Below are 22,818 nucleotides of genomic sequence, written 5' to 3' on the forward strand. Positions count from 1 at the left end.
CGAGAACGTAATGGCTAAACCCTAGCTGTCTAGCCTAAGATTATTCTAATAGCCTCTACATACTAAACCCTCCAGTTTATATACACGCCAGAGGGGCCTAGGGTTGTATAAAGTCGGTTTGCAGAGGAAGGAAACATTACATCCGGTCACCAAACTTGTTGTTCTACGCACATAGGAGTCCTGCCCGGACACGGGGGATAGCCTTCCGCTTTATCTTCACAGCCCATCGGTCCAGCCCATATCGAATAGACAGGACCCCCTAATCCAGGACTCCCTCAGTAGCCCCTGAACCAGTCTTCGTTGACGATGTGTTCGGCACGCGGATTATCTTCGGCATTACAAGGCGGGTTCCTTCTCCTGAATATTTAAGCTAGCCTCCTGCTTAAAGGAACTGTGTCCGACTCTGCATAATCAATACAACCCTTAGCCACGAAGGCAAGACATTAAAATAGGAATAATGTCTTTTACTGACAACTTTTTCGGTGAAGCGTCACACTTGACTCTTTAACGTTTTGAACTGTTCTCACGCCTCCCCACGTTTCGAGCTACGTCTCGTCAAAACACAGATCGTGCCCGCCCATTACGAGATTCTCATCAATATGATTTGGGTAATCCAACCGCACCTTACACATGATCTTGTTGGGAACAGGCGAGTTTTATGGATTAAGAGGAGGATGTTTGGTATTTTCATCGTCTATAAAAGGATAAAGATCCCTCGTTTTTCTTCACGCCTTCCTCTAGCCCCCATCTTCCAACCTCCAAGCTCCAGCGCTCACAGCTCTGATCTTCTCCACCGCTGCCACCCTCCCTAGCAATGGCCGAGTCCGGTTCCAAGGGCAAGTGGGAGGCCCCCTCCGTCACCGAAAAGGACGTCAAGGACCTCCGGAGCACGGGCTATCTGTCCGCGGATATCGCGCATAGGATCCCTGCTAAGGATCAGGTTATCCCCACTCCAGAGCCTGGTGAGAGGCTCATGTTCATCCCCTATTTCCTCCGGGGGCTAGGATTTCCCCTCCACCCCTTCGTCTGGGACCTTATGTTTTACTACGGGCTAGATTTCCACGATCTAGCCCCAAATTCCTTCCTCCACATATTGGCTTTCACAGTCGTGTGTGAGGCTCTCCTCCGCATCCCCCCCACACTTCGGCCTGTGGCTTAAAGTCTTCAATTTGAAGTCGAAAGTGGTCGGCAGACAGCATGCAGACTGTGGCGGGGCTATGGTAAGTAAGCTCCCCAATGTCGTCTGGCCCAAAGGGGCATTCGTAGGGACAGTCAAGGTATGGCAGCAGGAGTGGTTCAACATCACCGAACCCCGTGACGCCAACTGGGTAGCCACGCTTGACTTCAGATTCGGACCCCCCACGAGACTCACTTCATGGACCACCAAGGGCCTTGACTGGGGGTCCAAATCGGAGGTGCAGATGCTACAGAAACGCATCTCCAATATGCTGGGTGAAAACACTGGTCTCAAAAACGTGATTCAAGTGATGCTCTTCAGCCGCACCCTTCCCTGCCAACTCCGGGCCTCCCCCATGTGGGAGTTCAATCCGGAGGAGCCACGGACCCTGAAGCGCTTCTTTGGCACCATGCATGAAGTTATATGGAAGCAACTCCTCAAGGCTCAGAAAAAGTGGCCGAAGAAGACTGAAGACATCGGGCTCGACATCGAGAACCTGGCCACGACGGTAAGCATAATCTTTTCGAACACCAATCCGGTCAATATTAACAAAGGTTATATTGCCTGCTTTTTGTACAGGGCTGGAGGGCAAAGGCTGAAGGAAATATACCCTAGAGGCAATAATAAAGTTATTATTTATTTCCTTATATCATGATAAATGTTTATTATTCATGCTAGAATTGTATTAACCGGAAACATAATACATGTGTGAATACATAGACAAACAGAGTGTCACTAGTATGCCTCTACTTGACTAGCTCGTTAATCGAAGATGGTTATGTTTCCTAACCATGAACAAAAGAGTTGTTATTTGATTAACAGGATCACATCATTAGAAGAATTATGTGATTGACTTGACCCATTCCGTTAGCTTAGCACTCGATCGTTTAGTATGTTGCTATTGCTTTCTTCATGACTTATACATGTTCCTATGACTATGAGATTATGCAACTCCCGTTTGCCGAAGGAACACTTTGTGTGCTACCAAACGTCACAACGTAACTGGGTGATTATAAAGGAGCTCTACAGGTGTCTCCAAAGGTACATGTTGGGTTGGCGTATTTCGAGATTAGGATTTGTCACTCCGATTGTCGGAGAGGTATCTCTGGGCCCTCTCGATAATGCACATCACATAAGCCTTGCAAGCATTGCAACTAATGAGTTAGTTGTGAGATGATGTATTACGAAACGAGTAAAGAGACTTGCCGGTAACGAGATTGAACTAGGTATTGAGATACCGACGATCGAATCTCGGGCAAGTAACATACCGATGACAAAGGAAACAACGTATGTTGTTATGCGGTCTGACCGATAAAGATCTTCGTAGAATATGTGGGAGCCAATATGAGCATCCAGGTTCCGCTATTGGTTATTGACCGGAGACGTGTCTCGGTCATGTCTACATTGTTCTCGAACCCGTAGGGTCCGCACACTTAAGGTTTCGATGACAGTTATATTATGAGTTTATGGGTTTTGATGTACCGAAGGAGTTCGGAGTCCCGGATGAGTTCGGGGACATGACGAGGAGTCTCGAAATGGTCGAGACGTAAAGATTGATATATTGGACGACTATATTCGGACATCGGAAAGGTTCCGAGTGATTCGGGTATTTTTGGAGGTACCGGGGAGTTACGGGAATACAAGGAAGAAGCAATGGGCCTTAATGGGCCTTAGTGGAAAGGACCAGGAGGTGGCGCGCGCCCCTCCCAAGCCCAGTCCGAATTGGACAAGGGATTTGGGGCGCGGCCCCTCTCTCCCTTCCTTCCCCTCTTCCCCCCTTTCCCCCCTTCTCCTAGTTGGACTAGGAAAGGAGGAAACCTACTCCAACTAGGAGTAGGAATCCTACTCCCTGGCGCGCCCCTCCTAGGGCCGGCCTCCTCCCCCTTGCTCCTTTATATACGGGGGCAGGGGGCACCCCATAGACACACAAGTTGATCCACTTGATCATATTCTTAGCCGTGTGCGGTGCCCCCTTCCACCATAATCCTCGATAATATTGTAGCGGTGCTTAGGCGAAGCCCTGCGACGGTAGAACATCAAGATCGTCACCACGCTGTCGTGCTGACGGAACTCTTCCCCGACACTTTGCTGGATCGGAGTCCGGGGATCGTCATCGAGTTGAACGTGTGCTAAAACTCGGAGGTGCCGTAGTTTCGGTGCTTGATCGGTCGGGCCGTGAAGACGTACGACTACATCAACCGCGTTGTCATAACGCTTCCGCTGTCGATCTACAAGGTACGTAGATCACACTCTACGCTCGTTGCTATGCATCACCATGATCTTGCGTGTGCGTAGGAAATTTTTTTGAAATTACTACGTTCCCCAACAGTGGCATCCGAGCCTAGGTTTTATGTGTTGATGTTATATGCACGAGTAGAACACAAGTGAGTTGTGGGCGATATAAGTCATACTGCTTACCAGCATGTCATACTTTGGTTCGGCGGTATTGTTGGACGAAGCGGCCCGGACCGACATTACGCGTACGCTTACGCGAGACCAGTTCTCCCGACGTGCTTTGCACAAAGGTGGCTAGCGGGTGACAGTTTCTCCAACTTTAGTTGAACCGAGTGTGGCTACGTCCGGTCCTTGCGAAGGTTAAAACAGCACCAACTTGACAAACTATCGTTGTGGTTTTGATGTGTAGGTAAGATTGGTTCTTGCTTAAGCCCGTAGCAGCCACGTAAAACTTGCAACAACAAAGTAGAGGACGTCTAACTTGTTTTTGCAGGGCATGTTGTGATGTGATATGGTCAAGACATGATGCTAAATTTTATTGTATGAGATGATCATGTTTTGTAACCAAGTTATCGGCAACTGGCAGGAGCCATATGGTTGTCACTTTATTGTATGAAATGCAATTGCGCTGTAATGCTTTACTTTATCACTAAGCGGTAGCGATAGTCGTGGAAGCATAAGATTGGCGAGACGACAACGATGCTACGATGGTGATCAAGGTGTCGCGCCGGTGACGATGGTGATCACGACGGTGCTTCGAAGATGGAGATCACAAGCACAAGATGATGATGGCCATATCATATCACTTATATTGATTGCATGTGATGTTTATCTTTTATGCATCTTATCTTGCTTTGATTGACGGTAGCATTTTAAGATGATCTCTCGCTAATTATCAAGAAGTGTTCTCCCTGAGTATGCACCGTTGCGAAAGTTCTTCGTGCTGAGACACCACGTGATGATCGGGTGTGATAGTCTCTACGTTCAAATACAACGGGTGCAAAACAGTTGCACACGCGGAATACTCAGGTTATACTTGACGAGCCAAGCATATACAGATATGGCCTCGGAACACGGAGACCGAAAGGTCGAGCGTGAATCATATAGTAGATATTATCAACATAGCGATGTTCACCAATGAAACTACTCCATCTCACGTGATGATCGGACATGGTTTAGTTGATTTGGATCACGTAATCACTTAGAGGATTAGAGGGATGTCTATCTAAGTGGGAGTTCTTTAGCAATATGATTAATTGAACCTAAATTTATCATGAACTTAGTCCTGGTAGTATTTTGCAAATCATGTTGTAGATCAATAGCTCGCGTTGTTGCTTCCCTGTGTTTATTTTGATATGTTCCTAGAGAAAATTGTGTTGAAAGATGTTAGTAGCAATGATGCAGATTGGATCCGTGATCTGAGGTTTTTCCTCATTGCTGCACAGAAGAATTATGTCCTTGATGCACCGCTAGGTGACAGACCTATTACAGGAGCAGATGCAGACATTATGAACATTTGGCTAGCTCAATATGATGACTACTTGATAGTTTAGTGCACCATGCTTAACAGCTTAGATTCCGGACTTCAAAGACGTTTTGAACGTCATGGACCATATGAGATGTTCCAGGAGTTGAAGTTAATATTTCAAGCAAATACCCGAGTTGAGAGATATGAAGTCTCCAACAAGTTCTATAGCTAAAAGATGGAGGAGAATCGCTCAACTAGTGAGCATGTGCTCAGATTGTCTGGGTACTACAATCACTTGAATCAAGTGGGAGTTAATCTTCCAGATAAAATAGTGATTGACAGAATTCTCTAGTAACCATCACCAAGTTAGTACAACTTCGTGACGAACTATGATATGCAAGGGATAACGGAAACGATTCCCAAGCTCTTCGTAATGCTGAAATCGACGAAGGTAGAAATCAAGAAAAACATCAAGTGTTCATGGTTGACAAGACCACTAGTTTCAAGAAAAGGGCAAAGGGAAGAAAGGGAACTTCAAGAAGAACGGCAAGCGAGTTGCTGCTCAAGTGAAGAAGCCCAAGTCTGGACCTAAGCCTGATACTAAGTGCTTCTACTACAAAGGAACTGGTCACTGGAAGCGGAACTACCCCAAGTATTTGGCGGATAAGAAGGATGGCAAAGTGAACAAAGGTATATTTGATATACAGATTATTGATGTGTATTTTACTAGTGTTCATAGCAACCCCTCGGTATTTGATACTGGTTCAGTTGCTAAGAGTAGTAACTCAAAACGGGAGTTGCAGAATGAACAGATACTAGTTAAGGGTGAAGTGATGATGTGTGTTGGAAGTAGTTCCAAGATTGATATGATCATCATCGCACACTCCCTATACTTTCGTGATTAGTGTTGAACCTAAATAAGTGTTATTTGGTGTTTGCGTTGAGCATGAATATGATCTGATCATGTTTATTGTAATACGGTTATTCATTTAAGTAATAGAATAAATTGTTGTTCTATTTACATGAATAAAACCTTATATGGTTACACACCCATTGAAAATAGTTTGTTAGATCTCGATCGTAGTGATACACATAATCATAATATTGAAATCAAAAGATGCAAAGTTAATAATGATAGTGCAACTTATTTGTGGCACTGCTGTTTAGGTCATATTGGTGTAAAGCGCATTAAGAAACTCCATGCTGATGGGCTTTTGGAATCACTTGATTATGATCATTTGATGCTTGCGAACCATACCTTATGGGCAAGATGACTAAGACTCCGTTCTCCGGAACAATGGAGCGAGCAACTGACTTATTGGAAATAATACATACTGATGTATGTGATCCGATGAGTGTTGAGGCTCGCGGCGGGTATCGTTATTTTCTGACCTTCACAGATGATTTGAGCAGATATGGGTATATCTACTTGATGAAACACAAGTCTGAAACATTTGAATAGTTCAAAGAATTTCAGAGTGAAGTGGAAAATCATCGTAACAAGAAAATAAAGTTTCTACGATCTGATCGTAGAGAAGAGTATTTGAGTTACGAGTTTGGCCTTCAGTTAAAAACAATGTGAAATAGTTTCACTACTCACGCCACCTGGAACACCACAATGTAATGGTGTGTCCGAACGTCATAACCGTACTTTATTAGATATGGTGCGATCTATGATGTCTCTTACCGATCTACCACTATCGTTTTGGGGTTATGCATTAGAGACAGCTGCATTCACGTTAAATAGGGCACCATCTAAATCCGTTGAGACGACACCGTATGAACTATGGTTTGGCAAGAAACCTAAGCTGTCGTTTCTTAAAGTTTGAGGTTGCAATGCTTATGTAAAAAAGTTTCAACCTCATAAGCTCAAACCCAAATCGGAGAAGTGCGTCTTAATAGGATACCCAAAAAGAAAAATGTTGGGTACACCTTCTATCACAGATCCGAAGGCAAGCTATTCGTTGCTAGGAATGGATCCTTTCTAGAGAAGGAGTTTCTCTCGAAAGAAGTGAGTGGGAGGAAAGTAGAACTTGATAAGGTAATTGTACCTTCTCCCTTATTGGAAAGTAGTTCATCACAGAAATCTGTTCCTGTGACTACTACATCAATTAGTAAGGAAGCTAATGATGATGATCATGTAACTTCAGATCAAGTTACTACCAAACCTCGTAGGTAAACCAGAGTGAGATCCGCACCAGAGTGGTACGGTAATCCTGTTCTGGAAGTCATGTTACTTGACCATGACGAGCCTACGAACTATGAGGAAGCGATGATGAGTCCAGATTCCGCGAAATGGCTTGAGGCCATGAAATCTGAGATGAGATCCATGTATGAGAACAAAGTATGGACTTTGGTTGACTTGCCCGATGCTCGACAAGTCATTGAGATTAAATGGATCTTCAAGAGGAAGACGGACGCTGATAGTAGTGTTACTATCTACAAAGCTAGAATTGTCGCAAAAGGTTTTTCGACAAAGTTCAAGGTGTTGACTACGATAAGAGTTTCTCAATCGTATCTATGCTTAAGTATGTCCGAATCATGTTAGCAATTGCCGCATTTTATGAAATCTGGCAGATGGATAAACAAAGCTGCATTCCTTAATGGATTTCTTAAAGAAGAGTTGTATATGATGCAACCAGAAGGTTTTGTCAATCCTAAAAGTGTTAACAAAATATGCAAGCTCCAGCGATCCATCTATGGACTGGTGCAAGCATCTCGGAGTTGGAATATACGCTTTGATAAGTTGATCAAAGCATATAGTTTTATACAGACTTGCGGTGAAGCCTGTATTTACAAGAAAGTGAGTGGGAGCAATACAACATTTCTGATAAGTATATGTGAATGACATATTATTGATCGGAAATAATGTAGAATTATTCTGCAAAGCATAAAGGAGTGTTTGAAAGGAGTTTTTTTCAAAGAAAGACCTCGGTGAAGCTGCTTACATATTGAGCATCAAGATCTATAGAGATAGATAAAAACGCTTGATAAGTTTTTTCAACAAGTACATACCTTGACAAAATTTTGAAGTAGTTCAAAATGGAACAGTCAAAGAAATAATTCTTGCCTGTGTTACAAGGTGTGAAATTGAGTAAGACTCAAAGCCCGACCACTGCAGAAAATAGAAAGAAGTCATTCCCTATGCCTTGGCCATAGGTTCTATAAAGTATGCCATGTTGTGTACCAGACCTATTGTATACCCTACACTAATTTTGGCAAGGGAGTACAATAGTGATCTAGGAGTAGATCACTGGACAGCGGGCAAAATTATCCTTAGTGGAATAAGGATATGTTTCTCGATTATGGAGGTGACAAAAGGTTCATCGTAAAAAGTTACGTCGATGCAAGTTTTGACATAGATCTGGATGACTCTAAGTCTCGATCTAGATACATATTGAAAGTGGGAGCAATTAGCTAGAGTAGCTCCGTGCAGAGCATTGTAGACATAGAATTCGCAAAATACTTACGGATCTGTATGTGACAGACCCGTTGACTAAAATTTTCTCACAAGCAAAACATGATCACACCTTAGTACTCTTTGGGTGTTAATCACATAAACGATGTGAACTTGATTACTGACTCTAGTAAACCCTTTGGGTATAGGTCACATGACAATGTGAACTATGGGTGTTAATCACATGGTGATGTGAACTATTAGTGTTGGATCACATGGCGATGTGAACTAGATTATTGACTCTAGTGCAAGTGGGAGACTGAAGGAAATATGCCCTAGAGGCAATAATAAAGTTATTATTTATTTCCTTATATCATGATAAATGTTTATTATTCATGCTAGAATTGTATTAACCGGAAACATAATACATGTGTGAATACATAGAGAAACAGAGTGTCACTAGTATGCCTCTCCTTGACTAGCTCGTTAATCGAAGATGGTTATGTTTCCTAACCATGAACAAAAGAGTTGTTATTTGATTAATGGGATCACATCATTAGAAGAATGATGTGATTGACTTGACCCATTCCGTTAGCTTAGCACTCGATCGTTTAGTATGTTGCTATTGCTTTCTTCATGACTTATACATGTTCCTATGACTATGAGATTATGCAACTCCCGTTTGCCGGAGGAACACTTTGTGTGCTACCAAACGTCACAACGTAACTGGGTGATTATAAAGGAGCTCTACAGGTGTCTCCAAAGGTACATGTTGGGTTGGCGTATTTCGAGATTAGGATTTGTCACTCCGATTGTCGGAGAGGTATCTCTGGGCCCTCTCGGTAATGCACATCACATAAGCCTTGCAAGCATTGCAACTAATGAGTTAGTTGCGAGATGATGTATTACGAAACGAGTAAAGAGACTTGCCGGTAACGAGATTGAACTAGGTATTGAGATACCGACGATCGAATCTCGGGCAAGTAACATACCGATGACAAAGGGAACAACGTATGTTGTTATGCGGTCTGACCGATAAAGATCTTCGTAGAATATGTGGGAGCCAATATGAGCATCCAAGTTCCGCTATTGGTTATTGACCGAAGATGTGTCTCGGTCATGTCTACATTGTTCTCGAACCCGTAGGGTCCGCACGCTTAAGGTTCCGATGACAGTTATATTATGAGTTTATGGGTTTTGATGTACCGAAGGAGTTCGGAGTCCCGGATGAGACCGAGGACATGACGAGGAGTCTCGAAATGGTCGAGACGTAAAGATTGATATATTGGACGACTATATTCGGACATCGGAAAGGTTCCGAGTGATTCGGGTATTTTCGGAGGTACCGGGGAGTTACGGGAATACGAGGAAGAAGCAATGGGCCTTAATGGGCCTTAGTGGAAAGGACCAGGAGGTGGCGCGCGCCCCTCCCAAGCCCAGTCCGAATTGGACAAGGGATTTGGGGCGCGGCCCCTCTCTCCCTTCCTTCTCCTCTTCCCCCCTTTCCCCCCTTCTCCTAGTTGGACTAGGAAAGGAGGAAACCTACTCCAACTAGGAGTAGGAATCCTACTCCCTGGCGCGCCCCTCCTAGGGCCGGCCTCCTCCCCCTTGCTCCTTTATATACGGGGGCAGGGGGCACCCCATAGACACACAAGTTGATCCACGTGATCATATTCTTAGCCGTGTGCGGTGCCCCCTTCCACCATAATCCTCGATAATATTGTAGCGGTGCTTAGGCGAAGCCCTGCGACGGTAGAACATCAAGATCGTCACCACGCCGTCGTGCTGACGGAACTCTTCCCCGACACTTTGCTGGATCGGAGTCCGGGGATCGTCATCGAGCTGAACGTGTGCTAAAACTCGGAGGTGTCGTAGTTTCGGTGCTTGATCGGTCGGGCCGTGAAGACGTACGACTACATCAACCGCGTTGTCATAACGCTTCCGCTGTCGATCTACAAGGGTACGTAGATCACACTCTTCCCTCGTTGCTATGCATCAGCATGATCTTGCGTGTGCGTAGGAATTTTTTTGAAATTACTACATTCCCCAACAAAGGTAGAGCGGATCAACAGTCCGGCACTGCTGCCTGAGAACCAGACCACACCCCAGCTGACGGAGATGCTGGTCCCGGTGCCTTATCAGGCGCCGGAGAAGAAAACCAAGAAGAAGAACAGCAAGGAGGCCAAGGGTGGCCCCTGCCACAAAGGTCCTTCGGAAAGAGTGTCCGAAGAGATCGAAGCCCTCTCTTCCCACGAGGGAGATGAGGAAGAAGAGGAGGAGGAGGCGAAAAGCGACTCCCCCGCAAAGGGAGGAAGAAGAAGAGGGCAGCCTCCGAAGACCCGGAGGGGGAGGCACCCAAGAGAGGGAAGCTGATCCTCTCGGACAGTTCGGACTCATAGTCCGAACTAGTCCCCAATAAACCTCTCATGGTGAAGCCCCTGGCCGAACCGTAAGTATCCAGAAACTTACTGTTTATCTTCAGTCCACTTGCTTCCATTATGTAAGTTATTTTGTTATTTGCCTTTCAGCCCTCCCCGCGAGCTCCCACATACTCCATTATCGGAGGGGAATTCTCTGCCGCCCGAGATGGCAGAGAGTGACACGCCGCCGCGAGCCCCCTCGCCTATTGCCATGGAGGACACCAAAGTGTCATCTCGAAGGGCCTCTCTTGGCCGAGGGGGGTGGGGACGAAACCGTCGAGAGGGCGCCCGAGGTTAATACCTCGGTCGCCGAAGACCTAGGGGAGGCAGCCTCTATGACAATTGATGGTGGGGAGCCCCAACAACCCGGGCCCCCGCCGAACACCATTCCGGAGACCAGCATGGATCCGGGATCGGATAAGCAGCCCTCTTCAAAAGTCGGGGGAGGAGCATCGGTTCCATCGGCAGCCTCCACTAATTCGGAGGCGCCCCATGCTCTGGAGGAAGCGCTGCAAAGTGCTTCCATCGTGGAGGAGCACCGCAACCTGATGGGTGCGGTCATGGAGAAGGTTCAGTCTGCTAAAAGCGGACTGAACGAAGCCTTCTGCAGCCTACTGACAGGCTTTGAGGTATGCGGCGTAATGTTCTAAAAAAACTTTTCCTCATAGAAGAATAGACCTATGTACAGACAGTAGCCCCTGAGACTCTATCCGGTTTAAAGAAACCGGTCAGAGGATCCACATAGTATTCAGCAGAGTAATATATTGTGTTGCTTTTGCAACAGGCTTCTATGTTGGCGGCAACCGCCCAGGCCGCAGAAGTTTCCGAACTCAATCGAAAGCTTCAGGTGGCTGATGAGGAAATCGACCGCATCAACAAGCGGTTCGATGGAATGCAAGGTATGTGTATGATGTAGAAATTTATTTGTATGCCAGAAGCGATATGAACATTGAGAGGTTAACTCATAGAATGCTTTGATTATGACCATATCCAAGGGTCTCCTAACATAGACAACACTGTCGATATGTTAACCTCTCAATGTTAGGAGACCCTTGGGAAGACCGTTTTCAGGTATGCTTATGATGTAGAAATTTATTTTTATGCCAGAAGCGATATGAACATTGAGAGGTTAACTCATAGAATGCTTCCGTGTTGAGGGAGAAGACTGTGGTCCCAAGTGAATTCAATCTAATTTATTGAAGGTTGTGTGTTGTTGGTTTGATTTATATATATATATATATATATATATATATATATCTAAGTGTTTTTCTCATAGAAAAAATAGCTGATTATGTGCTGCATGTAGTTGGTTTTATAATTAAAACATGAATACAAAGATAGGTAGTGAGTATAGTGCTGGTTGTTTCTCAATAGATTTTGAAATCCAAGATAATACAGTCGATGTATGCTGAACAAGAAATTGTTCGAGTATAGAACAGAGAAACGACAATGTATCATGAAGTTGTAAATGGTAACGCCCTATATGATCAATGGTAGCTATTGACCGAGATGATAGTGCTCCGAGGAAGAAGGCGGCGTAATGAGTTCGCAATGAACAAATAGGCAAATGTGCAATGTTCAAATGACACAATTCACTCTGATCAGCCTGTGCCCAATGTTCTTTCGACCCGTGGCAGCCTCCTCCGCACCTGAGTATACTAGAATACAAAATCCAAAGGGGACCACGAGGCGGTATCACAATTCATATCGAGCAACCTGACACACATGCTCCAAATGCCATTTTCAATTAACGCATTGCTATTCAACACCTGAATTATATTTCAAATATCTTTCATCATCCCGCCTTTTGGGCAACTGATATCCTGGCCATAGCAAGAATAAAATCTGTCAGCCAACTAATAATTAAGATCAGGTTCAGCCTCTCTTTGTGAACTTATGCCGGTAATGTTTCTTTTTGAACTTTGCCATGATGTCTGTACAATATCCACATTTCTAACTTCCAAAAAATTACTGATATACGAGGCAATGTAAGAAATATTAACATGTATCCTTATCTCCGCCTCGACCTCCATCTTCTGGTGTCATGAGGCCTCAAGAGCTGCACGGGTGCAGCGGGGATCCGTAGCCACCACTCCCTCAACCTCCTCACCAGCTTCTCGCTGCTCTTCTTCCTCAGTGGCATATGCCTCGTGTAAGCCTCCAACAGGATGAGCACAAATATGATCCGGAACGGCATAAACGCAAATGCTGCAGCCGCAACGAGCATCGTTGTCGCGACTTTGTTCGTGCTCTGGTACCATGTAATAGTTGTCAGATAGGCTAAGTTACGCAAAGATTTGGTATAGAATGGGCTGAAACATAGTATAGGCTTGGGGCAGAGGATTAACCTGCGGAAAAGCTGCGAGCATGAGGGACCGAAGCTTCAGGAGAAAAATGTTCCCAGCTTGGACATGTGCCTCCAGCTGCGAGATGGCTTCCTGTAGAGCAAGGAGTTGTTCAACGGTTCGTCTACGAGGCGGGGTTGTGACTTCGAATGCTTCGATGAAATGCCTGTTGCCATGGTGCTTGTTCCATAGCATGAAAGTGGTAGACCCGACCAAAAAGCCGGGAAATATGTACCATATCAATCCTCTGCGGATTGCATACAAATAAAAGGAATCCCGTCATTTATCTTTAAAGTGATAGGCAAGAAGCCTGTTTGGATAAAGAGAAGGAAAAATCTTCTGTTATATCATTAGATATGCTCAGTCCTGGACCATGAACATTACCTGTAAACTATGTAGAGGAAACAGAGCAAGAAAACATATGACTTAAGTGGATCTTCCCACTCAGCCAGAAAGACAAGCCTTTTGCCTATTTCAATCAAAGGAAACACTAGTTCCTGCATGTTAAGATGCAAGCAATAAAACATCAGTAATCCTAATAATAATCCATTTAAGTCCACCTTGCCTTTATGAGTAATTCGGTATCAGTAAAATCCTGCCCAATTATGAGTAATAGAAGTTCAGGGTTTTGCATGTCTCTACTGATCATTGTTTTTTCACCATGATCTTCAATGTTCATTTCAGACTTTCAGAATGAGTACCTTAACTCAAATATATTACACAAGAATGTCAAATACTCAAAGAAAATGATCAATACCTTCAGGACAGCCACATTGGTGTCAATGTCCTCCACCTTGACCTGATCGAGTGTCGCGCGCGCGGCCTCCACTCTACCGGAATACCCAACAGATCGCTCCAGAGCCATCTGCACGGAGCTAGTCCTTCCAATCTGCACATCCCCGACGGCGAAATCCCTCTCCTCGGGATTGTCCTCCTCCCATAGCGTCAGCAGCCCCATCCGCACGAGTGTAAATGCCGATAGCGGAAATGGGTCCGCGAGTGCCAGCTCGTCGGAACTGCCCTGAGCTGCCAGGTCATCGCCTCCCCTGAACCTCGAGCAATGTTCCTGCAGCTGGCCATACAATGCCTCCAATATCTTGTCCCCCTTGGGCAGCTTCTCTGCCAGGTTGAATGCCAGGGTGGTCTTGAAGTAGGCCGGCAGTATGTGGAACCCCTCTTTCACGGCGCGGTACCGGAGGATCCCCAGTGTCGCAACAGCGAGCGCCTCCGCCTTCTTGAAGCCGGTGAGCTGGTACCTCCTGATGAACTTGTGGGCGTGCAGCACCTCCTTGATCACCGCGAACCAGTAGTCCCGCCGGCTGTGGCCCTTGAATTGAGGGAACTCGAAGAACACTGGCTCATTTCTATCGAAAGGTATCAAAACTAAATGTGTTATAAACATATGTCATACATGATTGCAAGAACTGGAAATTGCAGGCCATTGTAGGATCATCAGGCACTCACTCACATGGAGCTAGATTTGTACATGACCGCCTTGTCGAACAGGTGGGCACCCCATGGCCCCGTGGACTCGCGCTTCACGCACTGCTTCAGGTCCTTGGTGAGGTCGTACACGACGGCGTCGCCGTAGGAGAAGTCGACGCCGATGGCCTCGAAGTAGAGGGCGTGGTTCGTCAGCGTGAGCCTACCTGCGAGAATGAGGACGGGTCGCCTTATATGAGGCCCTCCTGAAGGAGCACGGACCAGCAGCGCCGGGGCAAAAATGTACCATAGGGAAGGTGCTTAACCAGGCCACGTGGACGTGCCGATGTGCTGGAGGACCGGCTGCGTCGTGGCGGCGCCGAAGATGTCGAGCACCACCTCGCCGTCGCAGAGGTCCAGCGCCGGCGCCTTGTGCCCGCCCGAGATGCATTTCGTCGACCTCAGCACTCTGGCAACCGGCAAAAGACATGAGGCCACATTTCGGCGATCACGCAAATGTGGTACGCGGTGAGGGTGGCGGGAGCAGAGGATGTGTGTCACCTACTCGTCCAGGCTCTTGAGGTACTTGTGGTAGATGAGGAAGTGGAGGCGGCCGCCCGTGGAGTTGGTGAGCGCGTCGAAGAGGTTGCGGACGGTGATCGGGTGCGCCATGGCCGGGCAGGCGGGCGCGATCTTGGCGAACGCCTCCGGCCCGACCGTCCTCCTCCCGTCAACCTGCGCATCCATTCCAGAATCCATCAACGAATCATATGAATGTACTATGACCGAATCGATTGAGCAAGAACAGAGCACAATTCTGTGGAGGCGAAGCGATGGACTGACCTGGATGGCCGTCTTCGTAGGGCTGGAGTAGAATATGGACCCGCCGTCGTCGTCATCGTCATCGCCGCCGTCACCCCAGCAGAACGCCATTTTCTACAATGTCGGAACCATCGATTTTGATCAGTGACTGAGGTGAATTGGGTCGTGCCATCGGCTTGCATCGAGTGGTTTTGGCGTCGCGGACCTGGACCTCTGCGTCGGTGTCGTGGTCGGGCGCCTCCCAGGCGAGCATCATGTCGTAGGTGAGGGAGTGGAACTCCCTGTCGCCGAGGTGGTCGTGGCGGCGCCGGGTCTCGGCGCGCAGGGCGACGTAGGAGCAGTACTCCACGATGCTCCTGGCGTAGGCGAGCGGCGGCTGCTCGTCCGGCTCCAGCCGCCGCACCAGCTGCTCCACGGGCACGCCGGCGATCCTGCATGCGACCCAAATGTTCGATCCGTCAGTCCCAAGAAAGAATCCAAGGACGGCGTAGGGGGATGGAATTGGGACACGGACTCCGCGCATCGGTGGACGACGGAGGCGGCGGTGGGCGAGAGCGCGGAGATGTCGCCGCCGCACTGCTGCGCCGACGAGGACGCCGACGCCGCGTCGTCCGTGGCCATGGGCGGCGCCGCGGTATCGGGGTCGCCGCTCCCAGTGCCGTCGTCGCGCCGGCCGGAGAAGAGGCCGTCAAAGAGGCCCATCGCGGCGCGTGGCGGCCGGCCGCATCGCCCGTGACCCCGTCAAGCGCGCGCGCGCGCACGTACGCCCGGCCAAGGCGGCAGAGGGGATCGCGCGTGCCGTGCCGTGCCGTGCTCCGGACGCGCTGCCCTTCCCGGGGAAAGTGGTTGGTTGGTTGGTGCGCGCGTTCGTGCACCGTCTCTCTTTTTGCTCTGCTCCGCGGGAGCCGGGTGTCCGTCCGGTGCGCATGGATCGCGAGCACGCGTGCTTTGGATTGGCGTCGGGAGCACCAGGTTGCGGTTGCTTCAAGAAAAGCGGAGGAGATTGATGCTCCATCTGCAGATCTGCTAGCTTGTACTACGTCCTCCATCGTTCTCGTCGCCGTGCCGCCACGCCACGCCACCACTATCTGCCGTTGCTGTTCGGTTTTGCTGCCACGCAATGAATGTGCACGCGTTTAGCATCAACGTCGTCTCTCCCTCCCGAGAGAACGTCAGGTGCTCCTCCACTCCAATGCTCCCATGCTACGGGGCTTCTGCGCCGTTGGATTGTGGATCCAATGGTTAGCATCGGAGCCTTTGGACCTACGCGAAATTACGGGATTTAGGGGTTTTCTGCAAATTTGTTTGACCTCTTCGTGCAACCGTTGGATTCACAATCGAACAACCTAAGAGCACCCGTAGGACGGGAGCATACAGTGCACCACCGAGAGCTTAAATAATCAAGTTAGAACGTAATATCGATGTGTCTTATTGTAGGCAAGTGAAAATATATCAACAATGCTACAGTTACGGGCAATTTACTTCGGACTGAGGCTCACGGACTGCGCTGCTATCAATTAGTTGGGGGAAGGAGGGCCCCACACCACAAATTCAGGGGGGAATGGTGAATTAGGAAAGAACACGTACGCCTGTAGAATTCTCTCCGTAATAAACGTCCGTAAGTGTATCATTTTCGAAAATATATTGGCACATATACACAAAGTATAAATACAAAACTCGAGTGAAATAAATTGAGTGTGTTTTGTCTAGGCATCTTCTGGGGCATTGCAATTTTTAATAGAAAGTGATCAGAACAGTTATTGCTCTACCCACAAAGATACAAATGCCTTATGAATCTATAGCCCTGAATACAAAGAATAGACACTAACTAAAAATGAATGGTTTTTTGTGGCAATATTGGAATGAGTGATATTTTTGATAGAAAAAAATTTTAGGAGAGCCAGCATGAAAGATTCTAGAGCGAAGTAGGTGTGTGTTTTAAATTTTGTGGAAAATGTGCATAGAGCTTAAGCCCAATCATAGAATCTTCTAGATGATTCATGTAGTAAAGAAAAGATCCAACAACCCGCAACACTCCGATTTGCCATGTTTACGTTTCTACTCGGACCAGCTTCATCCAACGGTTGATACTCAAAGTTATCTGTACACTATATAGTGGTATAGATATTGATGTTGGGCCGGAAATACGTTGTTGGACCATGGTCCATCAGAGCGTGGCTCGGCACCATTGATTTGAGTCCAACCTACTAAAGGATTTATGACTCTTTTTTATGTTATAACATGGTTAATAGGTACACTAAGCACTAACAATTCTAGATATTTCTGTCAGAAAAACTTTTCGGTTAATTTTCCTAACTATTAAGTCTACTCAAGCCAGCATTTGGACCATGTCATAGGAGAATTTATCTATTTCTCCAACAAAATTGATTAAATATGAATCTATCATACATTCATGGGCTATCAATTTCAAAGTACAAAATTTCCGTTTTTTATTTTATTTTCAAACTAAAAATCTGCTACCGATACCAGACCAATCTTCTTACGGTTAACATAATTCTTAGTGTTGATATATTAATCATATGGTTTGGTCATCCTTCTAACCAAAGAGTTTGCGAGTGTGCACCCTACAAACTATGAAATGAAAACTGCGGCGTTATAGATCATAGAGGCTAACCTAACTACTATCCATTTCTTCTAATATGGCTCAGTTGTGTAGCCAGCATCGAGCCACACCCCAGGCCAACTTCATAACAAGATTGATGAACATTACCTATAGTAAACGAAAAAACTTGTCGCCCCAGGCCATGGCTAGTGCTGTATGTGCCTAGGTATAGGCCCATGATATGGACCATATCCTCGTAAAGTCTATGTTAGATATAATTGAATTGATCTTACTTCTTTGATGAACCATGGTACCATAAATCCCCTCTCCAATTTTTTTGGGTGCTTGATAATTAAGATTTTTATTGGAAAACAACTGAATATGGATGGCAATGGCGGCTTTAGATTATTACAAGTAGACTTTTCCTAGTGAAATCTTGTTTGAGTAACACGGGTGCATACGATCTCCTTACACCTGCTTAGAAATGTGTGTTAAAAACATAAATTGACTTATTCAAAATTATTATGTCATAAAATAAGAGGTCAGTAAATATAATTTTATAATATGTCCTAAATTTGGCAAAAAAATTAATTAGTATTGAAAAAGTATCACATATATCAATATATATTTGTAGGATTTGATATATGATACTGTCATCCTCACTTAGGCCCTAGACATTATCCCGCCATGATATCACTTCTATGGAAATTTGTCAGACACCTTTGTCAATGATGGATGACCGTAGAAGCCATCCAAACTAATGAGGGGAAACGCTTCCCACCAGTAGTCTGGTAAAAACCTATCGTCAGACCACTCGGGGTTCAATGATTCGGCTTCCATCACACGGCCGAGATACACAGCAAAATCCCTTCCCATTTTTACGGAGCCACGTTCGCCTAATCCCAATAATCCCTCGCCCGTTTCCAAACTAAAACTCCCACCTCGTTCCTCCTGCGACCCACCTTACGCCAAGATTTCAATCCAACTACATCATCCCTTTTTCCTCCATCTGCACCGCCCAAATTCAATCTCCCGCACCCAATCCACTCACTGTCAACCTCTCCATGCACCGCCACCAAGGTTCGATCCCCTCCGTAGCACCACTCGTCCTCGATGCAGCCCATGATCCTCCTATTGAACAAATTATCTACTCGATCTCTCTCAAAAGGAAAAAAGCAATTATCTACTCGATCGAATCAATTTGGTGATGCTTCCGAAACAATATATCATCTTGTTACATGATACACAAAATTCTGTTTTAGTAAACGAAAAAATTGCGAGAACTAAGCAAATTTCACTATCCATGGAAACTCATTGTCCGGTCAAATGATGCATAAATCTCTTTTGTTGAAAACATGAAGCAAAATTCCTTAACCAGGGAACCTCATTCTTCTGCTGATGGAAGCATAAATTTGTTGCATTTAACAAATATTGAAGCAAATTTCATTAACCATGAAAGATTTTCTAAAGTAATTATTAACCATGGAAGCTCAATTTACAATAGGGGGAAGCAAAAAAATTGAGTTCAAAACAACCATGTAAAAACCAATTTCGTTTCATAGAAGTAAATTTCGGTTTCAGTGGAAGCAAACATGAATATCATTAGAAGAAAAATAAGTTTATTCGATAAGGAATCAAACTAGTATATGATGGGGATAATCCTTCTATATTTATTAGTTTTCTTAATGACTGAAATTTGTTTCCTAAAATTCTTGGAGAGGTAAATCATGTTGCAATTAATAATACATCCCACGTTTAGTTTTAATTAGTTTTAATTTTGATAACTCCCCAAGGACCTCATCTAACGATCACTTCGGGTTGCATCAAACGGCCATAAGCTGGTCTGATGGGAGGCTAGGCATCAATAGTCTGATGCCAAGCGGTTCCCGATACAAATATGTGATGGTTCTATGAAAAATAGGAAACTTATAGGGACGAAAATTACATACTCATATAAAGAATGATTAGATATAAATGATGTTGTATTCTAGTGTTTGTGTAACAGAAGTATATTACAAGCCTATATCATATATTGTCATTGGTAATATGAATTTTTGTGTATTTTATATTGAACTCATTTACTTTTTACATATTTCAATGTCATGGAATATATGTCATCTATGGGTTTCCAGATCTTATGTGATTGAACTGTAGCCCACCCCAACTTGTTTGCGACTGGAAACTTTGTTGTTGTCATCTATTTGCCCATACAACAAAGATTAACTACTCCGTCCGTTCAAGAATCTGTGGCGTGGTTTCAAAATTTTAACAAAAGCCACGCCACTTATTTTCGAATGGAGGGAGTATATGTTTCTCATATTACCTAGCAGAATTAAGCAGAAAACATGTTGATAAATATTCATAGTTGATGCTCGTTCTTAAACAGTTTTATTGTTTTGGTATCGTTATGTTTCAAACTTTACTCACATACATTTTTTATGTTTCAAACTTTTCTTATGTCGCACGAAAGAGAAATATATATTGCCGAGTGAACTTTTTTCCTGTATCTAAGTGAAGCTAAAAAGTATGACAACATCACAATTCTATCTCGATTATTTTGTGTCACGTAAGTGTTGCATCTTTATATATATATTTGTAGATGATTCTAGAGCATATGACTCATATAAATATATCCGTACATATTTATAGAGTATATTTTCTTCTAGGTAATGTGCAGAGATTCTACAATGTATGCGTTAGGACTGTACAAGTGTAGAAACAAATCCTCCATACAGTACAAACTAGTTAGAAACTCACTTTCAGAATCATCTGCATCCCAATTTGCAATGAACAAGAGTATTTGTTTGTGCATCATTTGTATCTAGGAAAGCAAGCAACCACGTTATATCATCCTAAACTAGATAGCTTGAATAATATTTTAAAGTTTGTGTAGTACCTTTTATAGCTACCTCGTAATTATTTTTCTTCCATAGTTCCTCTTCTCGCATATGAGCCTCATTATGATAACCTATAGGGTTAGTTTGAAGTGTGTGCAAAGTCTGTACAAAGCAAAATTAAATTAAGTAAGTAAATGTTGATGTACTGAACAGTAAAAAAAGGTAAGTACAAGACTTCTTGTGTCACAGTTTATGAATAAGATAAAAGCTGAAATAGGAAGCATATGGATAACTACAGATTAAGGCTTACATAAACTAGTGGCATCATGTTGTTCTCTTAGTAGACATTAAGATCTGCATAAGTACAGAACCAAAATTTGAAGCAAGTCGTCTTTGGTTGTACATTACCGGAGTGTCCATGTGGTACATTATAAGCATGACGTGATGGATTTTGCACAACTGTGTGACAACAAAAAACACTTGGAAAGCTTGGCTAGCCAGAACCAAAGCTCATCTGTTCGAAATAAACACTGCAGGTTAAGACTAACAATTTCATGCTTGTTGTCTTTCTTCATCCATGCTCTTTCTTAACCACGCCAATCCATTTGTAACGGAAAAATGTCACACGCCTTACACCTAAATTTTGCAGCTCGTCTATCTCTCTCTATGCCATAATATTGTATAATACAAAGTTGAGACATTTATTTTGGGACGGAGGAAGTACTACTGTATTATCATGATCCCTTCTTAAAGTATAGCCACCCCACTATTCTGTGTACATGAAGGACCCGCAATAACAACAAAACAGGGGAAGGAGGAACCAAGCAACGTACAACGGAATTGCGTTGGCGAAAGGCGATATGCAGGCGGTAGCTCAGGCGCACTGGGGTCGAGGCAACCGGCGATGTGCAGGTGGCCATGCGGACGTGACGGGGTTAAGGCGACCGGCGACTTGCAGGAAGCAGCGCGGACGTGAATGGGTTGAGGCGACCGGCATGGTGCAAGCTGCATCGTGGACGTGATGTATCGAGGCGACCGATGACTTGCAGGCACTAGCGCCGACGGGTCGACGCGACCGGCGAGGTGCAGGCGGCAGTGCGGATGCGATAGGGTCAACGGCTCGAGGCGACCGACTACTTGCAGGCAGAAGGGCAGACAGCAATGCTACATCAAGGGACATTTAAGGGCTTGCTACTGGATAGATTTGAAGTGGCAAATCATGATTGGATTAAAGGGGAGGGATGGGCCCCACCCAGCTGAAAATCAAGGGGGGAGGGCAAGTTTGATTAGTTGGAAGGGTCCGTTGAATGTCCGTAGTTCGCCCGTGCGTCTAGCATTTTTCGAGTAAGGAGAAAGGAGAGAAGAAAGCCGCATAGGGAGATGGATGGGATCCCACAATAATGAATTAAAAAAGTTGGCTGTTACAGAGGGTTATCCAACAGAAATTGCTAGTTGTCCAACTATATTTAGTGGTCCCACTCCTTTTTAATCGAGCACCAAATATTTGTTGGACATGCGTGCTACAAAACCGAACCTGGGTGCATGTACGTGCAAATGACCGCATAGTTAGCTTTTTTTGCATTCAAACTCAAGAGCTTTATTCAACAAACAAACTCCTAGCATCATCAGCCAAAAGGCTAGTGAGCAGGAAAGGTGGTCTATCATCAGTCCAACTTTCGGTGACCATCAATGTGCTAGCTCGCTTTGCAGAAAGATGGGCCGGTACATTGGCTGACCTCATTAAATGTTGAATACAAAAATAATCAAAAGAGGAAGCTAGCTCTCCAATTTCTACTAGTACCGGTGCCACAACAGACCGACTATTGTGGCGGGAATTCTAGAGGTTCACCACCTCTAGGCAATCGGTTTCCATTATCACATGAGAGAAACCACGAAGCTTGGCAAAGATGACTCCATCTCTCAATGCTAGTGTCTCACCGATGAAAGGATCCGTGACCCCATGGTGGGGTTTTGACCATGCACCCAGCAAACCGGTGTTGGAGCGAGCAACTCCTCCAGCACCACATTTGTCTGTGTCCATACACATTGTTGCATCAGTGTTGACCTTTATCACGCCTGGATCAGGGGGTCTCCATCGATGGCCTAGCAGCACTGACACACATGACCGCGGT

At 45.3% G+C, this 22,818-nt stretch overlaps 1 protein-coding gene across 2 annotated transcripts; it reads right to left on the minus strand.

Annotated features, from left to right (window-relative positions):
• Positions 1–12,024: 12,024 nt before the first annotated feature.
• Positions 12,025–16,270, minus strand: LOC125540318 (uncharacterized). 2 transcript variants are annotated; one of them, XM_087545413.1, is made up of 11 exons: positions 15,801–16,270; positions 15,492–15,717; positions 15,308–15,400; positions 15,030–15,199; positions 14,791–14,933; positions 14,511–14,691; positions 13,800–14,406; positions 13,427–13,539; positions 13,046–13,289; positions 12,701–12,948; positions 12,025–12,520 (listed from the first exon to the last, which is right to left on the minus strand). In XM_087545413.1, exons 1-10 carry the CDS (start codon positions 15,986–15,988, stop codon positions 12,709–12,711), a joined length of 2,205 nt encoding a protein of 734 aa, XP_087401539.1. In that variant the 5' UTR covers positions 15,989–16,270; the 3' UTR covers positions 12,025–12,520; positions 12,701–12,708. The 2 variants fall into 2 exon arrangements, with proteins under 2 accessions (XP_087401539.1, XP_048559883.2); XM_048703926.2 differs by having other exon boundaries at positions 12,025–12,948; positions 15,801–16,269.
• Between the last annotated feature and the right edge of the window lie 6,548 nt (positions 16,271–22,818).

This window comes from Triticum urartu, chromosome 2A, assembly GCF_056163025.1.
Source record: "Triticum urartu cultivar PI428250 chromosome 2A, HENAU_Tu73, whole genome shotgun sequence".
In the NCBI taxonomy this organism is placed as follows: domain Eukaryota; kingdom Viridiplantae; phylum Streptophyta; class Magnoliopsida; order Poales; family Poaceae; genus Triticum; species Triticum urartu.

Coding starts and splice junctions, on each gene's coding strand:
- LOC125540318 (XM_087545413.1), bottom strand. CDS start 15,988: ATGGGCCTCTTTGACGGCCTCTTCTCCGGCCGGCGCGACGACGGCACT. Junction 14,934..15,029: donor TACCTCAAGAGCCTGGACGA/GTAGGTGACACA, acceptor GCCGGTTGCCAG/AGTGCTGAGGTCGACGAAAT. Junction 14,407..14,510: donor ATGTACAAATCTAGCTCCAT/GTGAGTGAGTGC, acceptor ACCTTTCGATAG/AAATGAGCCAGTGTTCTTCG.